General features: G+C 36.6%; 3 protein-coding genes across 4 annotated transcripts; 1 reads left to right on the forward strand and 2 right to left on the reverse strand.

Annotated features, from left to right (window-relative positions):
- On the reverse strand, positions 1 to 4,169 carry polh (DNA polymerase eta). The gene is made up of 10 exons (XM_004077355.4): positions 3,825 to 4,169; positions 3,393 to 3,527; positions 3,072 to 3,313; positions 2,771 to 2,949; positions 2,601 to 2,704; positions 2,412 to 2,531; positions 1,867 to 1,990; positions 1,721 to 1,786; positions 1,467 to 1,639; positions 1 to 1,388 (listed from the first exon to the last, which is right to left on the reverse strand). Exons 1-10 carry the CDS (start codon positions 3,959 to 3,961, stop codon positions 542 to 544), a joined length of 2,127 nt encoding a protein of 708 aa, XP_004077403.1. The 5' UTR covers positions 3,962 to 4,169; the 3' UTR covers positions 1 to 541.
- A 1,110-nt stretch (positions 4,170 to 5,279) lies between these two features.
- On the forward strand, positions 5,280 to 8,526 carry LOC105355791. The gene is made up of 9 exons (XM_011484415.3): positions 5,280 to 5,467; positions 5,664 to 5,987; positions 6,136 to 6,429; positions 6,515 to 6,590; positions 6,718 to 6,806; positions 7,702 to 7,733; positions 8,044 to 8,100; positions 8,199 to 8,269; positions 8,485 to 8,526. Exons 1-9 carry the CDS (start codon positions 5,422 to 5,424, stop codon positions 8,498 to 8,500), a joined length of 1,005 nt encoding a protein of 334 aa, XP_011482717.1. The 5' UTR covers positions 5,280 to 5,421; the 3' UTR covers positions 8,501 to 8,526.
- Positions 8,527 to 10,256: 1,730 nt separating this feature from the next.
- Positions 10,257 to 18,748, reverse strand: LOC101173492 (histone-lysine N-methyltransferase SETDB1-B). Of its 2 annotated transcripts, none has more exons than XM_011484416.3 (10): positions 18,599 to 18,748; positions 17,607 to 17,684; positions 17,368 to 17,445; positions 16,815 to 17,168; positions 14,406 to 14,480; positions 13,735 to 13,908; positions 13,108 to 13,309; positions 12,924 to 12,997; positions 11,904 to 12,094; positions 10,257 to 11,056 (listed from the first exon to the last, which is right to left on the reverse strand). In XM_011484416.3, exons 1-10 carry the CDS (start codon positions 18,606 to 18,608, stop codon positions 10,943 to 10,945), a joined length of 1,350 nt encoding a protein of 449 aa, XP_011482718.1. In that variant the 5' UTR covers positions 18,609 to 18,748; the 3' UTR covers positions 10,257 to 10,942. The 2 variants fall into 2 exon arrangements, with proteins under 2 accessions (XP_011482718.1, XP_004077148.1); XM_004077100.4 differs by having other exon boundaries at positions 14,406 to 14,483; positions 18,599 to 18,747.
- Positions 18,749 to 19,166: the final 418 nt, after the last annotated feature.

Raw genomic sequence — 19,166 nt, forward strand, 5'->3', positions numbered from 1 at the left:
TTAAATAACTTGTCCTTTAAAGTTTATTATTTTAGAGATTTTACAGAAGTTTGGAATAATTTCAATCCATAACAAGTAGACATTTGTGTCTGAGGCTTTGGCATAGATTTTAAAATGATGCTACCATCCATGTATTTGGCAATAGAACAGGGTTTTCTCTTGCTGCTTTTTTTTCCTTTAAACAACCAACAATGATGTTTTCATCACTAAAATGATGAGAGATTTTTAAATAAAATAAAAAAAGACATGATTTGAAAATGGAGTTTAAAAATGCATTTATTTGTAAGAACTACTGCCACCTGCTGGTATGTCACAATACTGCAACATTATGTAACAAAAAATCCCTTAACAGTAAAAAGCATTTTTATAGTTTGCTCCATTGCAAAATATGTCTAGTTACAGTTTGATTTGTGATTTTAAAAAAAGCATGAGGCAAACAAAATAGGTACATCACATGACACCAAATATCGGATTTAAAAATTCTTCACCTATGGCTTTTTTTTATTAGTTTTTCATGTGAAATTGATACCTGCTAAAAACATTAGTTTTTTGTGAAAAAAGAATCCAGAGTACCCTTACTTCCTCCCTGGGAGCGCGGCCTTTTTGCTGCAGGCCCGAACTGACCTCTGGTTTTTGTTTTGCCCTGAGGGTGCTGGACTGAGCCTCTGAGAGGCGCTGGAGAGCCACTAGAGGATGAGGAACCTGTAGATGAAGAGATGGAATTCTGGAGGTCCAGGGCAAAGTGGTAGTCGTTGTGTTCGGGCATTTCCCAGACCAGGACTTCCTGACCGCAACGATCGCACTTCAATAGATCCTCTGCAGCCACGCTTGTACGGTTACAATTTGATTCTGGATCAGAATCTTCTGCATGTGGTTGATGATGTGGTGTGAGCTCTGAGCTACGCTTTGATTGTGGCTCTGCTCCAGCAGTCTCAGCTGCTTTACTTTCATTGTTTTCAGAGGATCCAGGATTATTTTGGGGTTCGTGTTTGCTTTTTTCCAGAGTCTTTTTATGAAAAAAAGAACAGAAGCCTGAACTGAGCTTCGACTGAGGCAAACTCTCTGAGGAGCAGGCCGCTGTCTGCAGCTGACTGTCATCAGTACATGTTGGACTAGTACCAGAAAGTGGAGGAATTTCCTCCTCTACATCCATCCTAACCCCTTTCTGTTTCACTGGTGCCTTTTGAAAGAAGGCCTGAATGCTCCCGCGCTGTTTACATGCAGAGTCTTGTTTCAGCTCAGAGGCCTGCGGAGTTGAGACTTTAGAGGTGGCGGAAACGCTCCGGCCTGGAGCGACGCCGGCTGAGAGAAAGCCGGCAATCCCCCCGGACGACGGCGCGTCGCTGAACTTGCTAGCAGAGAGGTGCAGCAAGGTGAGCGGTGGAGTCCTGGAGACACAAGACACACTTATTAAATAAATCAACCTGCAGTTTTATTGTCCCACTGCATTGCTCCCCCCAAATTACCATGCAGCCTGGTGGTTTCCTGCTGTGTTGAGGCTCTTGATAATGGCAAAGCTGTCACTAGATAGTTTGGCTGCCTCATAGTGCACCAAAGCGCAGCATCGAGAGAAGCTGCTGGGCCTCTTATCACCAAGCTGACGCACACCAACCGTCAACAACTTAGCCACTCGACCATTCTATGAGCAAAGGAACAAAAATAATAAGCTTTCACAACTAGAACGTCATCAGAAATACACTAAACAAAACTAAAGGCTCACCGTTTCTTTGTCTTTGTTCAGCCTTTCTTCCAGTTCCAGGGCCAGCTGATGAAGCCAGTACTGTACCTACACAGATCATTCATTGTTGCATTGAAGGGGACAAATTTCAGACAACGAGATGGAACATGCAATAAATGCGGCTCTACCTGTTCTTTAGTGGCTAGAGACGTCTTTCCAGGGAAGTTTTTACTGCAGCCAATAGACTTGGGAAGCTGCCTGGGCTTAACAGCTTCAGACTCGACCCCTCGGCACAAGTCATAAAGCCACTGGCTGCAAACAGAGATCCAGAAGGTGTGATTGACCCATTTCATAGATTTTAGTCACCTTTTCTTTTGTTTTTGACTATGAATGACAGCCATATGTATCTATTATATCTGAACTTGTGTCATTTTCTTGTCATTTAGTTTTTGTGCTTATGGTTTAGTTTTTGGATTTTAGGACATGTCATTTGTTTTGCTCCATTAGTCTTTCAACTCTGAAGGTCTAATCATTTGAATTAAAAAACAACTGTATCCATAAAGACAAAGCATCTAACATTTCAAAATTGCAGATTATTGTTCTTACTCGTCACTTAACCGGCTGCAAACAGAGAGATGCAAATACAATAAAAAGAGGGGGGGGGGGGGGGGCATATATCTAAAAAAAAAAAAAGTGATCTTGGTCAGACATATCACAACAGTGGCTTTCTTACCCTGTTTTTTCTCCAAAGTGCTGCACCAGTTGGGACTGAGAGAAGCGAGTGAGATCTCCCATGTTCTCCACTTTCAGAGTTTCAATTATCGAAGCCCCCATCTTACCCCCCAGGTTCCGACTGAACAAGAAGAGCAGCGTCACCATTTGCTTTTATTGTGCTTTTATTGGAGTGAAGCTTTAGACTCACATCTTGCCAATGGGCAAAGAGTTGAAAAGCTCCGTCACAGATTCCAAAGGCAAGACGGTTTGTCTGTTGGGTTTGTTCAGACCGCAGGCGAGCTTAGCCAGGACCTGAAAAAAGAAAGCTAACCTTAAACTGTTGCTACTGATTTTGCAGAAAAAAAGATTTGGCTCTACCTTGTTGTGAGATATTCCTGCGGAGCAACGGAAACCCGTTTGTTTCTCCACTGCAGCCCTCATCTCCTCAACAATGAGCGCTCCCATGGTCAGCTGCAGTTCTGCACAATTCAGCTCCCCTGATGAGGGCGTAGGTAAGGATTCCATCCACTGCTGAAGACCTTTGGATCTCAGCTCCTCTGCAGGGAAAAATGATGAGTAAATACAATCGAACCCCTTCATTACCTCTGGTCTAAAAAGAAAAACAACCAACAATCTTAAGAAATGGAATAATACATCCTAAAGTTAGGTCAGAAGTTACCTTTATATAAAATCATCTCTTCTGGAGATGCATCTGCGGAGGGAGGATCCAGTCCACTTTGAGGATACCCCTGAATGTAAGTGGTCTTCAGGAGGCAAGGGCTCATTTGTTCCTCAGTCGTGGTCTTCAGCCGCTGCTGGACGGCAGCCGTCAAGTCCATGTAGGCCTCATCGATGCTGGCTCGCTCGATCACGGCAAAGCGAGACATCACCTCGATCACCTCCACGCTGGCATCCCTGTAACTGCAAACGGAGGGCGCTCGTACACGTAGCCTTCGCTCATCAGACAGGAGGTGGGTTACCCTCAAGGACTCCGACTTACTGGGTTAGGTCGGCTTTGCCGTGAGACTCACGGACTCGAGCCACCTGCAGATCCGGGCACAGCTTTTTTGCATCATCCACCCACATGTTCCTGGTTACACCGTGGGCTCTGGCTTCATAGCTGACAGCTATAATACTGATATAATAATAAAAATAAAAAAAGCCAGCAACCGTTAAAGTCTGGCAGCAGAGTAAGAGACGTTTTGTATTTTGAATAAACATTCATTATTACTACTTGTGGTAGTAATATCAGTAAATGCCACACACATTTCCCGCCTAAGTAGACCAGATTTAAATGAGCAGCCTGGACTAAATAGAGGCAGACGTAACTAACTTCCTGTTTTCACGGCTGAATGCAAGAGATGCTGCACGAAAGACCGCGTCTGTGATCTATGCTGATGGTTCCAAACTCAGTAGTCTGTCAGGAACTCACCCGCCACCCTTCCAGGTTTTGTACTGCGCCACCACACAGGGGGTGTTCCGCAGAGCTGGATTCAGCCTCTGCTCCACCTGGACGTAGAAGCAGTCCATGTCCACCAAAGCCACCACCCTCTCCTTTCCGTACTCCATGATAATCGAAGACAAGTAGCCTTTTCGACTAAATACGCATGCGTCCACTGAATGTGTGTGACTAGTTCATGGTCGGGTTTGAACTTTAACCATAACCTGTTTAGTTAAAGTTGACTGTCGCTGTCGCTACCCGATCTGTACAGGAAACATTCGGCTTTATAGCTTTATATTTCGGGCAGACAAATTTGCCTCTGGAAAAACGTCATCAACAGGCGACGATCGTTTTTTTTATTTTAACTTTATTGAAAATATAAACAAGAAATAATAATGATAATAATAACATGTTTTACTTTTATCAATAAAAGAAAAATAATGCGGGAACGATTGACCATAATATTTTTCCACAAAATTCTTGTTGTCCCAAATCAATGTTGTTTTTTAAAGAATCTTAAGTTTTTTATTATAAATCTATCTATGAACCAAACTCCCAAAAAAGAAGAAAGATTTAAGAAACAAACCAGCTTGTTTCTCATGCACGCGGGCTTATCCCGGTATTTTTTTTAAATAATAATTAATATTTTGGGGTAAAAGGGGATTTCTTTTTATTTTTTATTACTGAGACTTTGTTAGAATAAACACAAAAGTTAAGACAGCAGGGTACATTTAGGTACTTTCAAAAATGTATGGTTAGGAAGGATGCATTTCTAAATGCATTTCATTTTCCAAAAAGCATTGTTTTGTTAAAAAAAAATACTTTTTCAATTGAGTCAATTAGTCAGCATAAATATTTCAGTTGAAATGTCTGTGTTGGGATGATTACGACAAAGGTTTTAACATGAGTTTAAATGAGAACATTTCTTCACATTTTAGATAATAATCTAACTGATTTTAACAGCTGCAGTCTGTTAGATTTGCCTTTTTTAAACTAAAGCTTCACCTTCAAAAGACAAGACGTGTCTCTTTATCATTGCCACACTATTGTAGAAAACAAAATCATATTAATCTTATTTGACAAGGTTTTTCTTAATTTTTTGTTTGTTGTTGTTCTTCACTGGCAATTTCTAAAATTCTTTTCTGCAAAAGTAAATCATACTTGAGATCTGTCAGAGAATGTTTTCAAAATTAAAGAAACTTTTTTGTTTTAAAACTTAGTACTTGCTGAAAAATACTACGGAAATATTCGTTAGGAAATAAACTTCAACAATAATAAACAAAAAAGCAACAGTGAACATCACCCTGAATAAAAGTGGGTTTACATCTAAACGGTTCTGCAGAACATTTTCCCATTGCCAGGCACTCTTTATCTTATTTGTCATTGTTTAAATAATTGCTGGAAACAGCTTAGAGATGTAGTTATTGGCTTAAAAAAGGGGAAGTAGAAATTCAGTTAAAGGACAGATCCATTGCATCAGTTTTTGTTGCGTGTCTCTAACCATCAGTGACTCTGTCTGAAGTCCTTCACTACTCATATCGTTTTTAAATGGTTAGGGTTTAGAGTGGGAATTTGGACACAGCGTAAAATGATCTTTCTTTCCAATTGTTTTCTGATACTTGTTGGTCTAACAGGTAAGAAGAATCGTTAACATTTACTTTTATTTTTGTAATTAACATGGCTTACACTATCTGTGCTTCTCACATTATTTTAAATTATTTAAAGTACTTATTTGTCTTGACTTAATGTAAAAAAGTCTTTGGTTTGAATCAAATTGTGGAATAGCTAATGGTTCCCCTCTGAATACATTTTTTATTTTTATTTTTGCAGGAGTTTGCTATTGTAGCATAACTACAGTCAAAGAAACATCAGTGAAGCCCGGAGAATCCATCTCTATCCCTTGTCTCTATGAGTCAAAATATGAAAAACATGTGAAATATTTGTGTAAAGGATTTTATTGGGCCACTTGCTCAGATGTAGTTAAAACCAACAAACCTGACACATCTGGAAAGTTTTCAGTTCAAGATGACAAAGAACAGAAAACGTTCACATTGAACATTAACCATGTTGAAAGTACAGACTCTGATTACTGGTGTGTTGTGGAAATCGATGGCGGGGCTGATGTTGGAGAATATTTTCGTTTGTCTGTCTCTGGTGAGTATCTTTTTTCACCTGTTTTTTTTTTTCAATTGCAAGTCCTTAATGTGTCAGTTTTGGTTGAAATGAGTTGTATTTCATGCAATATCAGTTCAAAGTCTCACAGAGTGACCTTATTTATCGGCAACATTTGGTTTTCAAATAGGTACACCTGCTTTAAGTGTGGATAATCAAGAGATGGAAGGATTTCTTGGCGAGAACATCACCATCAACTGTAAATTTCATAACTCTGCGCCAGAAAAATGGTGCAAGCTGGGAGGGAACTGTGTGACAAAGTCGTCTGAATTTGTAGATGGAACAAGAGTAATTTTTAAAAAGAATGATACTACATATTCTGTTACAATGATGGGATTGAAACAGGAAAACAGTGGCTGGTACTGGTGTGTTAAAGGACAGTTTCAAATGCCAGTGCATCTAACAGTTACTGAGAGACCTGCTAGTAAGTATATTACTAGAATAGGAATAAACATTGGAGCAATTAGTTACCCATTTACTGATAATTACGATTTTGTATCGACTCATAGGTACTCTGACATCTGTTACCCTGATGCCTGTTACTATGAATGTAACAAATGTAACCCAGCCTTCAGTTAAAGAAAGGTCAGATGTTTTTGCAATTTATAAGTCTAGTATTTTTGGTTTCTTGTTTGGCTGTCTGTCCAAAAATGTGTTAAATACATTACTATTCTCCAAAAACTTCTGTTTATATTCTGCATGTCATTTCCAGAATGGATCCAACGGTCTTTTTCATCTCCTTGGGTTTACTGATCTTCATTGTGTTGGTGGCTTTGTTTGTCTTGTTTGTGCTGAAATGCAGTAAGTTCAGTTAAATTCCCACAAGACTTTTTTCTAATTTCTGCATGAAAAAACAAAAAAAACATTTCACTCTATTTGATTATTCATATTCTGTTTGATAGAGGCATTTCTGAAACCCCCATATCATTAACATATTCAAAACTTCCCTTAAAAAACCATTGTGTATAACTTGGTCTATGTTCGGCGCTGTAGTTCATCATCATTCCATTAGGGGCAGTAGAAGAGCTTTCCCTGCTCATTTCAAAATGGCTGCCTCCGTGAAATATTAAAAAATGCTTTTGAGAAAAGTTTTGTTAATTTTCAAAACTTTATAAATAACTTCACTACAATTCATTTATATTGAATGTCTACTTGCTGTATTGAAACAATGCAAATTTAGAGGGTTTTAGTCTTTATAATAGTTACACCATATTAAAAATATGTAAATCAAATTTGAAACAGTGGGTAAGTAAGGTACTTTTTTCCTCAAAACTCATGTTAGTATTGAATACCTTATACTAACATTGTGGTAAGCAAAACCTTACCACATTTCCTAATTTATCATAATTATACAATTAATATCTAATAAAACATTGCTAGCATAAATAAATGTTGTGGATTTCACCAAAAGGTTTTAAAAAAACATCTTAATTCCATAAAATTTGATTTTTCTGCCAATTCTTTGAAGTAGTGGGCTTTCACAGTGGTTAAGGAAAATTTAAAAAACGAGTGGCGATAAAGGTACGAAAAAGTAAAAATAAAACAGGACAGCAACGTTGCATAATTCTTTCAGATTTGACACAATTCCTCCCTAAATTGCAAAATGTTGGGCTATTTCTTAACATTTTAATTTAGATGCTATTTCTTCCTTTTAGTTATTTAAACTAATCTTTCATGTTTTACTCTGTATTTTTAGAAAAAACTAAAAAAGAACCAGCCACGGAAAAGGTGAGTTCAACTTTGATTGTTATAGTGTGAACTGAAAAAGTAAATTGTGCAATGAGATGTTTTTTTGTTAAACTACTGGGTAAACTAAATTTGCCAGCTATTTTTGACAACAGGTGACATAGTTGTATATTTGCCATTGTGTTGCTGTGTGAAACTTTTAAACACTCAACATTTTAACAGATTTTCTTGCAATTTCTGCCTCAAAAGTATTGTAACAACAATCCCCTGTCCTTAAATTGATGTAACTCAGGGTGTTTTTTTGTTCCAAAAACGATAGTTGAGAAACTCGGACTTTGCTTTCTTTCCTCAGACGGAAGTGGGAGTAGTTTATTCTGATGTCACTTTCAAGAAAAAGAAGACATCTGAGGTATCAGCTGAAATTAGACTTAGTCTCAAGTGAAAACATGCTTAAAAGAGTTGGTGCATCTGTATTCAGTTCTTATTTCATTCCTTTTTTAACTGTAGGGAATAGCAGCTGAAAGTGATGGGAACGTGACTTACAGCTCTGTGGTTTCATTTAAGCAACAGGACAGGAGGTAATTCTTAAATTGCCACATGAAACATGACTTTATTTCGGTTTGTCAGTTATTTCATTTGTCACTCGCAGCAATGAACAATGCAGATGTTGCTCAGGATAATGTAACACCACAACTAATTTTTGCATTTCGGTTTCTGAAAAATTCTTATTGGCATTGAGAAATAATGTGGTCTTTCTTCTCATTTTTGATGATGGTCGTTTCTTCTTTTTCAGAGTGAAGCAAAAGTAAAGGAAGTTTCATGCAGCACTTCACCAGAACAAACTTTTCTTTCTGTGTCTTATCAGTTCATCTTTTATGCTGTGTTGTGAGAGACTCATAGAGCCAACCAACCTTTTTATAAAGCTGTGGGAATTATTTTTTACATATTTTTAGTATATTTGTAGTTTTTGCATCTTTTTGGCAAAATCAAAGTATTCAAGGATAGCAGGATAATAAACAAAGAGTGTTTTAAATATTAAATATTAATATTTGAACTTGGGCTGCTTGGTGCTTTAGTGATCAGCTCCTTTGCATCACAGCGAGGCCCTGGTTTGAATTCCTGCTGGGTCCTTTCTACAAAGTCCCACTTCAATCCTCTTTAGACTTTACAGTAAAAGCTTTCCCAGTAACTATGATTATGCCGCTTTTAGCCAAAATCTAAAAAAGAAAAAAAGAAAACTGTCATTTTCGTGGGCATATTTCTGCAAAGCTGCAGTTATGCATTTGAAATTTGCCCTTGAGTTGTGGGCAGGACCAGTGGCGCAGAGCCCACCCCCTTTTTCTGAGAGCTCTCTGTTTACATGCTCTCCCTCTAGCGTACAGCTTTTTAACGTAACGTGTGTATGTGTGTGTGTTTGTCTGCTCCTAATTCATAGTTTAAAAACAGAAACACTCAAACATTTGAGCTTCATTTTCTCAAAATGTCCTCCATCAGCAGAGAAATGCTACAAGATCATGGCAAAAACAATTTTCATCTGAGCAGCTCGTCTTCACCTTTGAGTAGCAGTTTAGTTTGCAGACATCCTGCACAAGATTGAGCAGTTCTTGAAGATGGACAGGTGGACATCTGAACTCTTTATAATAGCAAACCAATGTTTTCTAATTTTGGGTAGGAAGAATTATAAAAATATGCTCATTCACAGCCATGAGATTACTTTAAATATAAACAAGTAATCTGTAATACATTACAGTTTAACCCTTGTGCTATTGTAGCCACTTTACCATTGGGAGTTGGGTCATCTAGACCCACTAGACAGTGCGCTGAACCTTTTTTCTTCAATGATTTGTGATCTTCACTGGTGTCCATGGATTACATGACCACATTTCCACCTTTATCCACCTTTGTCATGGTAGGGAGAACATGTCAATGTAAAGGTAGGGTCATCTAAGATAGCACGAGGGTTACAAGTAACTTTCAGCATTGATAAAGACTGTGATGCTTGGATTACTACTCTTTTAGAGTCTAAGTCTGTGTTAATCATCTATGAAATATAACATACTCAAGGTAAACAGACCCAATTTTAAATTAAGTTGTTAAACAGTATGATCCTGACTTTAGCACAAAAATGAACCATTTACTGATGCCAGAGTAAATATGGGAATTTCCGACTTTGATTTAAAATTAAATAAATAAAAACAAAAGTTTGATTTTTTTTTTGTGCTAAAATATCTTACCGTTGGCTACAGTGTGTAGCTAGAAAAGAGTTTATAAAACATTTAAAGTACTTCTTAAAGTTTTAAAAACAGGTAAATAATTGAATAAGGCATTAATGTATTGCTTTACAATTGTTAGCATAAAGCTAGACACACATAACTTTCAATGTAGAAAAAAAGTAAATAATAGAAATAAATCTCCTAAAACCAAGTGACATAAGAATAAAATGATTAAAGAGGATGTGACTAGTACTATAAAAAGACAAAAAACGTTCACCCATCTTAAATTGAAAAATATTGTTTTTCAATTAACAAACATTGACCAACTTAATAAACCATTATTAAGGCTATAACCATTTCAATGATTCTTTATTGAGCAGGCTGATTTTACTTTACATCCATATTATACAAAAAGATATACAATTACACGAGTCATTAAAAATTGAGAAACTTCTCTTTTTTGTTTTCAGATTAAATGAAAAAATTAAAATGTAATTAAAAAGATGAAGTTAATAATTGAAATGGGTTTTATAAAAAAAATAAAAACTAAGAACTTAAAGCAACAGTATTTAGGTAACAGTAAAAAAGCTTTTTCAATCCATTTATCTTCAATTCCTGCTTAATCTGCTCAAAGGTGGGTCGGCAGTCCGTTGATGAACCACACTCACACCCAACTGACATTTTGGAGTCACCAGCAAAGGGCATGGAGAAAGCCCACGCATGCACGAGGCGCACATGCAAGCTCCATGCAGAAAGGACCCAGTTGGGCCTTCTCCTATAGCCTTTTCATTAAGGCAAAATGCCAAGTTCATATGGACATCTTTAGAGGTCAACAATACAGTTTTACAAGTAAAAATTCTTTGTATAAACAAAAGTATGGATTTTGATACAAAATGTTTATGTTTTAGAGATTTTTTTCTCAAACAAAATAAATTCACAAAGCAAGTTGAAAGAGTCACGTTTGATTTTTTTTTGCTCTTTAATTCCTTGTTGTTGGAATGGGCTTCAGTCGTTCTCTTGATTCAGTGAGGCCTTTATTTAGATCCCGCTCTCTTCAGCGCTCAGGTTGGTCTGTTCGTGCGTTTTCAAAAGCTTGAATATGTGTTCCAATCGAATGGAGCCTCTGTGAATCCACTCTCTCGTCTGATTATGCTGCAGATCGAAGACAAAAGAACAATCACAGAATCAAACTCAAAGTCCAGGATAATTTTAAAGTTCATTTCTTATAATTCATGTAACTTGTATCTGTGTGTATGCTCATGTTTTTTTCTTTAGTTCTTTCTTTAGTCTATTTTTTTTAACATGTTGTAAAATCAGATAATAATATTTCAGATTATAGTACACTTTATTTTGACAAAATCACCTGAACAACATTGACTGGTTTTCCTTTTTTTTTTCTCACAGAAAATCTCAGTATTTTAATACATCCTTTAAATCTTCGAGATCGTCCTTAAATATTTTTTTCAGGTTCTAAAAATGCCTGATCAAAAGGTTAACAATAAACATTTAAAACCTCTACTTACTGAAAAATATTGATTTATACACTACAAGAATTTAATGATTAAAATGAGCCAATTTAATAGATGAAGAAAAGAATAAAATGTTTTGATTTGTTAAACTTATAGACAGGGATTGAAAATTACAAAGTCCAGAGTTCGCAAATTACAAAAAAGTCACGGTGAACAAACAAATGAAGAACAGCTTGAATTCAAAATTGAACCTAAAGTGTTCAAGTACTTTTTAACAACCGTAATTGTATTTAATGTGATTTTTTTCCCTATTAAAAGGAGAACCACAATAAATATTTAGATGCATTTTTTTAATATTATCTTAATTTTATAAAAAGAAAACAGTCATGCTCAAACTGAAAACTGATTCTGACATTTGAAATTTACAAAAACTAAAAGCTTATGACTGATATGATTAAAAACCACATAAGAGCTGCATGAAATGGTTGTACTTGTTGAAGTGAGTGTGTAAATAAATACGATGTACTGACCTGATAAAGCACCAAAATCAAGCTGCAGTCGATGCTCAACACCTCACATTTCTCAGGGACTCCGTTCACGTCCACGGTGATGATTTGCCCCACTCTGTAGCGGGTTAAATGTGGGTACGGCCATCTCTTTAAATACTGCGTCATGAAATATTTGTGAATCCCGCTTGGAACGTCGTCCAAAACATTCTCCACTGAGGAGGAAAAAGAAGACGGATCAGTCATCTGTATTGACACAATCTAACCAAACCAAACCAAACCGCGGTTTATTTGACCAAAAAGAAATGTAGGGAACTTCACCCATTATTTGGTTTGTATACATGTAGATACATTTCTAATTGTGGCCTGAACAATAAAAAAAAGAAAGAAAAGGAAAAAGTCTGCACACTCCAAAAACGAAATGTTAAAGTAAAAACACCCGTTTCAGGAAGAAAAGCATATTTTGTCTTTCTTGTTGAAGGTGAAACTGAACGTGGAGGCCGGAAACATGCATGTACACACCTCTACATGGAAGTGTTTCAGTGTGAACGTAGCCTAAGCCAGAAAATAAACTCATCAAGAAAGTTTTTCAATAGCTAAATAATCTTTTTTTGAGAAAACTTGTCTTATTGACTCAAAGTTTTTCTTTCAATAGGAATAGAAATTTTTTTCTGACCTCGTTGGTAGATTTATACATTTTATGAATGACTATTACAAAAAAAACAACAATAAAACCAGACAGGGATGAACTAAAAGAAAACACAACATCAAAAAAATACAATAGCTAAAAAGAATGAGTTATTCAAAATAGAAAGAAGAGAGAAATAGAAGAAGAGAAAATTTTTCTCTAGAAAGAAAAAATTTTGGCTGTAGATTTATGTAAAAGTGGATTTGAAAGCAATGAGGTGTAGAAATATTTCATCAAACTAAATCTGTATCCAGATCCTGATAGTATATGCTCATATTCACAAACTGCTGTTGCGTTATAGTTCTCTTCTGTTAAAAAAGAAAGTATTTGGGAAAAAAAGAAAAGGGCAAACTTACACGGTCTGCACACTAGATGAAGTAATGGTAAACCAACATAAACTGCCGTGTGATCGTCTACAAAAACCAGAAACCTGCAAAATAAAGGTGGCATCAAAGAAAATGCTTAGTAGTTGATTTACGTTTCTTCTTTTCGAGCTACAAAGAACTTTGTAAAACTGTTGATGAAGCTTCACGGTGGAACCTCAAGCGGTTCTTTCTGCTGGGGAGTTCGCCCAGAACTCCAGGCAGGTAAGTCAGCTCGTCCTCCAGGGACTTGACCACAACGCGGGCGCCGATGTACAGCTCTGCCAGCCTGGCGGTGGAGTCAAAGGCTATGTGATGTCCCGATACGAGACTCTTGCCTTTTTCTTCAAAAACCACTTTGTATTTTAACCGTCCGTCTTCTGCAAAGACAACAAGAAGAATAGATTTGTTGTCGTTACAAACAACATTTAAATGAAGTTTTTTTTTTTTTTGCGTAATAAAAGGTGAGTGGTGTCAGATTAACAGGTCATAGGTCGTCTTTTTAGGCCATTAAGTGTCAAAAGGACAGAATATTACATTGAAAAAATATGTAAGTGGGAGTTTATCTTCTTTTTTAAAGGAAAAACTACATAACAAGAATAAAATGTAAAAATAAAACAAACTTTAGGTCAATATCTTCCATTTAAAAATACTCATAGATCTGTAGATTTCTGTATGTGAGGAGAGTCTAAAACCTGAGCTCTAAAACTTCTGAAAATCTAAAAATCTTCAAAAACATGATGAAGTTCTAACATGCAATGTTTATTCTGCAAGTGTTTACTTTTTGTCCACTCTTTACTCATACCTCTTGTATTTATCTCTGCTATTTTACCGCGCTTCCACTCCATGGCCCTCCTCCTGGCAATAACCATCATGCCTGGAAGGATCTCTTTCTCCGGCAAATCAGGGCGGATAATTTTGGTTTCGTTGTTGCAGTGGCTCACGTAGGTGGATATGACAGAACAGCCCGCTTTTGTTTCTGCACAAACACACAATTAAAAAAGAAAGAAAGAAAATTAAACCTTTAAGACAATCAGCCTGTCATAATGGTATAAATTCATCTTACATTTATTTTGAGTTATGTGTATTTTCAATTATCATTAAATGCAAACAATAAACTTTGTTTAAAATAAAAGATATAACAAATGATTCGATTATCTTTTTATAGAAACATAAAATGTCAAAAATGACTAATGTTTCGTGTGCTGCGTAAGAACAACAAAACCTAAAAAAAACTAAAATAAAGCTGAAGTTCATCTTAAAAGAAAATATAACAATAAAGTGCAGAATTAGGTTTTCTATTTAAAACATAATTCCTCAAAAAAATGACCCCATTAAAGTTCAAAAAGAAAAAGCATTCAGGGCCATAAAGACATAGAACGCGTTCTGAATTCTGTATAAAACTGAATATCACACATTCCAAAGGCAGCCAACAAGTTGTGACTCATTTGAAATGTTAGTCGTTGATGAACCAACCATTGTTGTTTTCTATGCTGTCCTTAGAGCTCTGAGGCTCCGGCACACTTGACCTGGACTCGTCCACTTTCCCAGCTTCTGTCAAACAAGAAGACATGGACCCGTTAGTAGACATCCTTCAATATGAGAAGCAGCAATTTATAAGGGATCAGTATGAGTCAACCATGAGCATTGACTCTTTTTTTAAGATACTTTCTTACCTACTGTATTCCTTTTTGCTTTAGCCCTCCAAAATAAAAGCACAACATTTTTTTTTACTTAACCCTTGTGCTATCTTAGATGACCCCGCCCTTACATTGACGTGTTCTCCCTACCATGACAAAGGTGGATAAAGGCGGAATAATTTCATATAATCAATGGACACCAGTGAAGATCACAAATCATTGAAGAAAAAAGGTTCAGAGCACTGTCTAGTGGGTCTAGATCAGTGTTTTTCAACCAGTGTGCCGCGGCACACTAGTGTGCCGTGGGAGATGGTCAAGTGTGCCGTGGGAAATTGCCCTCATTAATCATTAACTGATCTAAAAACATTTTCCATCTCCAGGAAATCAGCTCTTTGTTCATCCAAACAGGCCCTGATAAAACACTGAGTAGTTAGGAATATAAAAGATCTTAAAATTACTTTTTCTTTGTGTTTATTTAATTCTATTAAAGACATTTTGATAAGAATGACTGTACCGCGATTTACCTGCAGCTATGACAGTTTGCGAAAAAGTCCCGCACCTTTGCCTGTCTCCGCCAATCATTCTTGAAGGCTTAATCACATGTCATCAGTCTGACCAATCCGAAGTGCTTAAAGTCTTCACTTCCTTGTTCTTAATTCTGCTGATAAAGTCTCTCAGTTCTAACAAAAATACCAGCTAAAGCTCGTCTTTAGCGGTGTAGCTTTACACAGAGTCTGGTGTCAGACCGTGGAACAAGTGAACAAAACAAGGAAGCTCCGAGACGCGAGTCTTTCTGCAAGTTTTTGGCAGTTTCACACTACATCTCCCATGATGCATTGGCTTTAAGGGACAGCGCACAATGAGTTGTCTTTGTGAGAAACGTCTTGAAACCACAACAAACAAACAGTTTCTAAATTTTCTAATTTAACTTTCACTTCATCTGTCGATCAATACAGACCATGAATTTCTGTTTTTTTTTTTTTTTTTTTTTTTTGGATGCTGGTGTGCCGCGGGATTTTTGTCAAGGTTAAAGTGTGCCGTGGCTCAAAAAAGGTTGAAAAACACTGGTCTAGATGACCCCACTCCCAATGTTAAAGTGCCTAGGACAGCACAAGGGTTACACAATCAGCTCTGACTTTACCAACCCAGCTCAAGGGAAAAAATATTACATGGTACTCCAAATATTCTTATAATCCTGTTCTTTTTGTCTAAATAGATGGCCATGAACTAAGAAAAAAAATGTGTGTGTTCTTGTAAGTTAAACAACTTTAAAATGCAAAGAAAGACCCCTTGAGAATATTTGTAATATTTGGAAGGGTTGCAATCACAGCACAAATAAAGCCAAATTATTGTTTTAAATATTGCTTTCAGCTATGACTGCCTTTTATAAGTAAAAAGCAACTCTGTTAAAAGTCATTTAGATCAAAACTAAACAAAAACTCGAGTCTCAAGTCAAACCTGAGCTCTCAAAGGTTTTTTATTCTAGTTTGAGGTTAAGGTCAAAGCTTTTTCTAATATTTAACAAGAACACTGATAGATAATAGCACGGGAAAAAATGTATGACATAAATCAGATATATGTTGCCATTCTTGAAGTTTCCACCTCATAGAATTTCACACGCAATCCTTTCGTCAACTTTAAAGAACCAGAATAATGTGGATTCTGGGTCTAAATGTAGAAAAGCGTATAGTAGCACTACTGTATGTATGCTGTATGTATAAAATGGACTTTAATTCCCACACCGATCATTTATTTTATTTTATCAGCGTTCTCAGTGGTCTTTTAATTATAATTATGCCATTTTTAAGCAAAAAAAAAACAAACAAACAAAAAAAACATTTGCTTTCAAGGTCATAGTTTCTACAAAGCAACAGTAGCTCCTCAGAGTTGTGGGTGGGATTGTTGGCGTGGAGCAACCCCGCCCCCCTTCCCCTCCCCGTTGCTGATCTGTTCGCAAGCTCTCCCACTACAGGGAGCTTGTGGCCCACTCTGCCTATTTTTTTTTTTTTTTTTTTTTTACTCTGCCTATTTTCTGCGTTACAAAGAAGTTATTTTTTTAAACTGCATTTTTTTGTCTGCTCCTGATTCTTAACGATTTGAATAAAGAAATACTCAGAAGCGTAATTTTGAGTTTAATTTAAGTTGTGTTCGCCATCATTAGTAAAAATGCCGCAAAAACATGTTGAAGTCACAATTTTTATCAGAGTAGTGCTCATTTTCCTTACTGTTTTGTTGTTAAGCTTACCTGTACTCAGGCTGTTAATGCTCAGCGTCTGTTTGGACTTTTCTGATGCGCCGCTCTTTTTCATCTTTGTGGTTTTTCTGTTGTTGTGCGAGAGTGGGATATCAGAATCATCGGAATCCTCCCCCGGTTCCCACAGAGTATCGGATTCAGCCTCCCCAAACGACTCCGTTTCGCTGTACAACTCCTGGGCGGTTGACGACTGCAGAGCACTGATAACGTGTTCGGGGAGTCTGGTTAAAACTACAACGGCTTCTTTCTCTAGATGCAGACAGTCTGCGCCATTCTGAAAACTTTCTGTCTTGCAGGGAGTGATATAATGCGATGATGGGCACTCATATGCAGATTCTGGCACACCTGGAAATAAAGCGGAAAAAAAAAACAAGTTGTAGTTGTTTGAGACAAATGCAGAACATGAGAAAAAGCATCTGCTATAAAAAATCAAACATTGGTGGGCTCAAATGACAACATGGAATCAATCTAAATTATTGCTGCAAAAGTAACCAAAAAAAATACACAAAAATTGAATTGTGTTGCAGTGAAATTATGGACTCACCATTGAACTCATCTACACTGTCTTCTGAGCTCTTCTCCTCCTTAATGTTTGGCTTGAACTCATCCACTTCCATGGCAACTGACAAACACAGAGCAACAATAAGACATGCAGATGTTGGCTGACATTACGTCTTATTTTTGATTCAAGTTTTCAATAAGAATTAATATGCATCATCCCAACATTTACAAAGAAAAATAACAAGCAAAAATATATTGGTTGTATATGTATTATAGACTCACCATTTTCATTATCTACGCTGTATTTGGAGCTCTTCTGCTCCTGCAGGCTTGGCTTTAGTTCCACCTCTTCCATAGCAACTGACAGATACAGAACATACACACACACAAAAAATTGTGACACAGCGCGTGCTTTTGAAGACCACCGCCATTTATTGCAAATCTGGCGATTTAATTAAAAAAGTAAATCAAAAAGAAAAAAGGAAAACACAGTTTTAGCTCCTAAAACAAGAGGAGACAGACCTTAGTTAAGCTTTACATATAGGCTATGTTTGAAATATGTTTATATATTAGTTAATAATGAGAAAGCAAAAGATAACATTTGATTATGCGAACCTGAATTTACACAACTATGGAACATGATAGAGGGAAAGTGAACGGCAAGCAACTTAAGGAGAAACCCGCGAAGAAGAAAAACTTGAGGTGGGGATACAAACTCATCACTACACACTGCGGTGATGATAGAAACTCAGAGACCAACCATAGTTTGTGCAATTAAAAACAAAAAGCAGATCGCATCCCATCACACTTAGGGTCATAGACTGATGTTGTATATTATATATGTCCTCACAGGTGACTTGTAATAAATTTTTTCAAAGTTATGTAGGTGTCCCACACTGAAGAACACGAAACACACAGACATTTTAACTCGGTATATTACAAAAAAAAAGGCATAGACAACCATACTAAATGTAGATACTATGACTACTTCAAACTATTTTGAAGTTCCACGTGTTTTTATGTGTTTATTTGGCTAAACTCCAGACGTGGACGCAAAAGAAATCATAATGTCAAATGGAAAAAATGTGTAGTTCGAGTAGGTTTCAGGTGCTCAGTCACAGCAACCACCTAAGGTCAATGTAAATTAACGAACGTGCAAAATGTCCCATAGTTAGCAGCTAAAGAACAAAAACAAACCCAGACAGCTTTGTCAAAAACGCAGAGAAGTAGCGTTTTCTCCAATATGCTTGGTTATTTTAATATTCAAGGCTTACCTGTTTTCATTTACCAATTGCCTACAAAATATTATTAAAATCAGTTAACGGAAAAAATAAAAGAAAATATCTTGATTCTAGGGTTAGCTTTAGCTTGTCAGAGCAGAGCTAACCCTTGCTTCTTCTTCGACTGTCCCATTTCTTTGTTAGCTTACATGCTGATATTACATTGCGCCCCCTTCTGGAAGATGGTAGTTTCTACAGTCCATTCTCAACTTTTGAAACCCCACGTTAGTCCAAGTCAACCCCCCCCCCCCCCCCCCAAAAAAAAAGTAAATTATTTTCAGCAGTGTCTTGTCTTAAGATATAACTTTTCTATAATAAAAACTTCACTGTTTAAAATTATATTTAAAAAACGTTTTATTTTATTCACTGAGACATTCCAATATGTGATGCAAATTGAAAATGCATTACCACTGAAAATTTATGGAGCAAAATTTCATTGTTTACCTAAATTTCATTTTCACTCATTGTAAAACTCTTGAAGGTATTTTTAGACCCCCCTCCCCCACACACACACACATTACCTGTTTTATCCGCAATTAGCTATTTATTCATGTTTTTAAAT

This window comes from Oryzias latipes, chromosome 15, assembly GCF_002234675.1.
Source record: "Oryzias latipes chromosome 15, ASM223467v1".
NCBI classification, from domain to species: Eukaryota; Metazoa; Chordata; class Actinopteri; order Beloniformes; family Adrianichthyidae; genus Oryzias; species Oryzias latipes.

Coding starts and splice junctions, on each gene's coding strand:
- polh (XM_004077355.4), bottom strand. CDS start 3,961: ATGGAGTACGGAAAGGAGAGGGTGGTGGCTTTGGTGGACATGGACTGC. Junction 2,950..3,071: donor AGAGATGATTTTATATAAAG/GTAACTTCTGAC, acceptor TTTTCCCTGCAG/AGGAGCTGAGATCCAAAGGT. Junction 1,787..1,866: donor CTCTAGCCACTAAAGAACAG/GTAGAGCCGCAT, acceptor TGATCTGTGTAG/GTACAGTACTGGCTTCATCA.
- LOC105355791 (XM_011484415.3), top strand. CDS start 5,422: ATGATCTTTCTTTCCAATTGTTTTCTGATACTTGTTGGTCTAACAG. Junction 5,468..5,663: donor GATACTTGTTGGTCTAACAG/GTAAGAAGAATC, acceptor TTATTTTTGCAG/GAGTTTGCTATTGTAGCATA. Junction 6,591..6,717: donor CAGCCTTCAGTTAAAGAAAG/GTCAGATGTTTT, acceptor TGTCATTTCCAG/AATGGATCCAACGGTCTTTT.
- LOC101173492 (XM_004077100.4), bottom strand. Junction 17,446..17,606: donor CAGCGTAGATAATGAAAATG/GTGAGTCTATAA, acceptor TGTGTTTGTCAG/TTGCCATGGAAGTGGATGAG. Junction 14,484..16,814: donor CATTAACAGCCTGAGTACAG/GTAAGCTTAACA, acceptor CTTGTTTGACAG/AAGCTGGGAAAGTGGACGAG.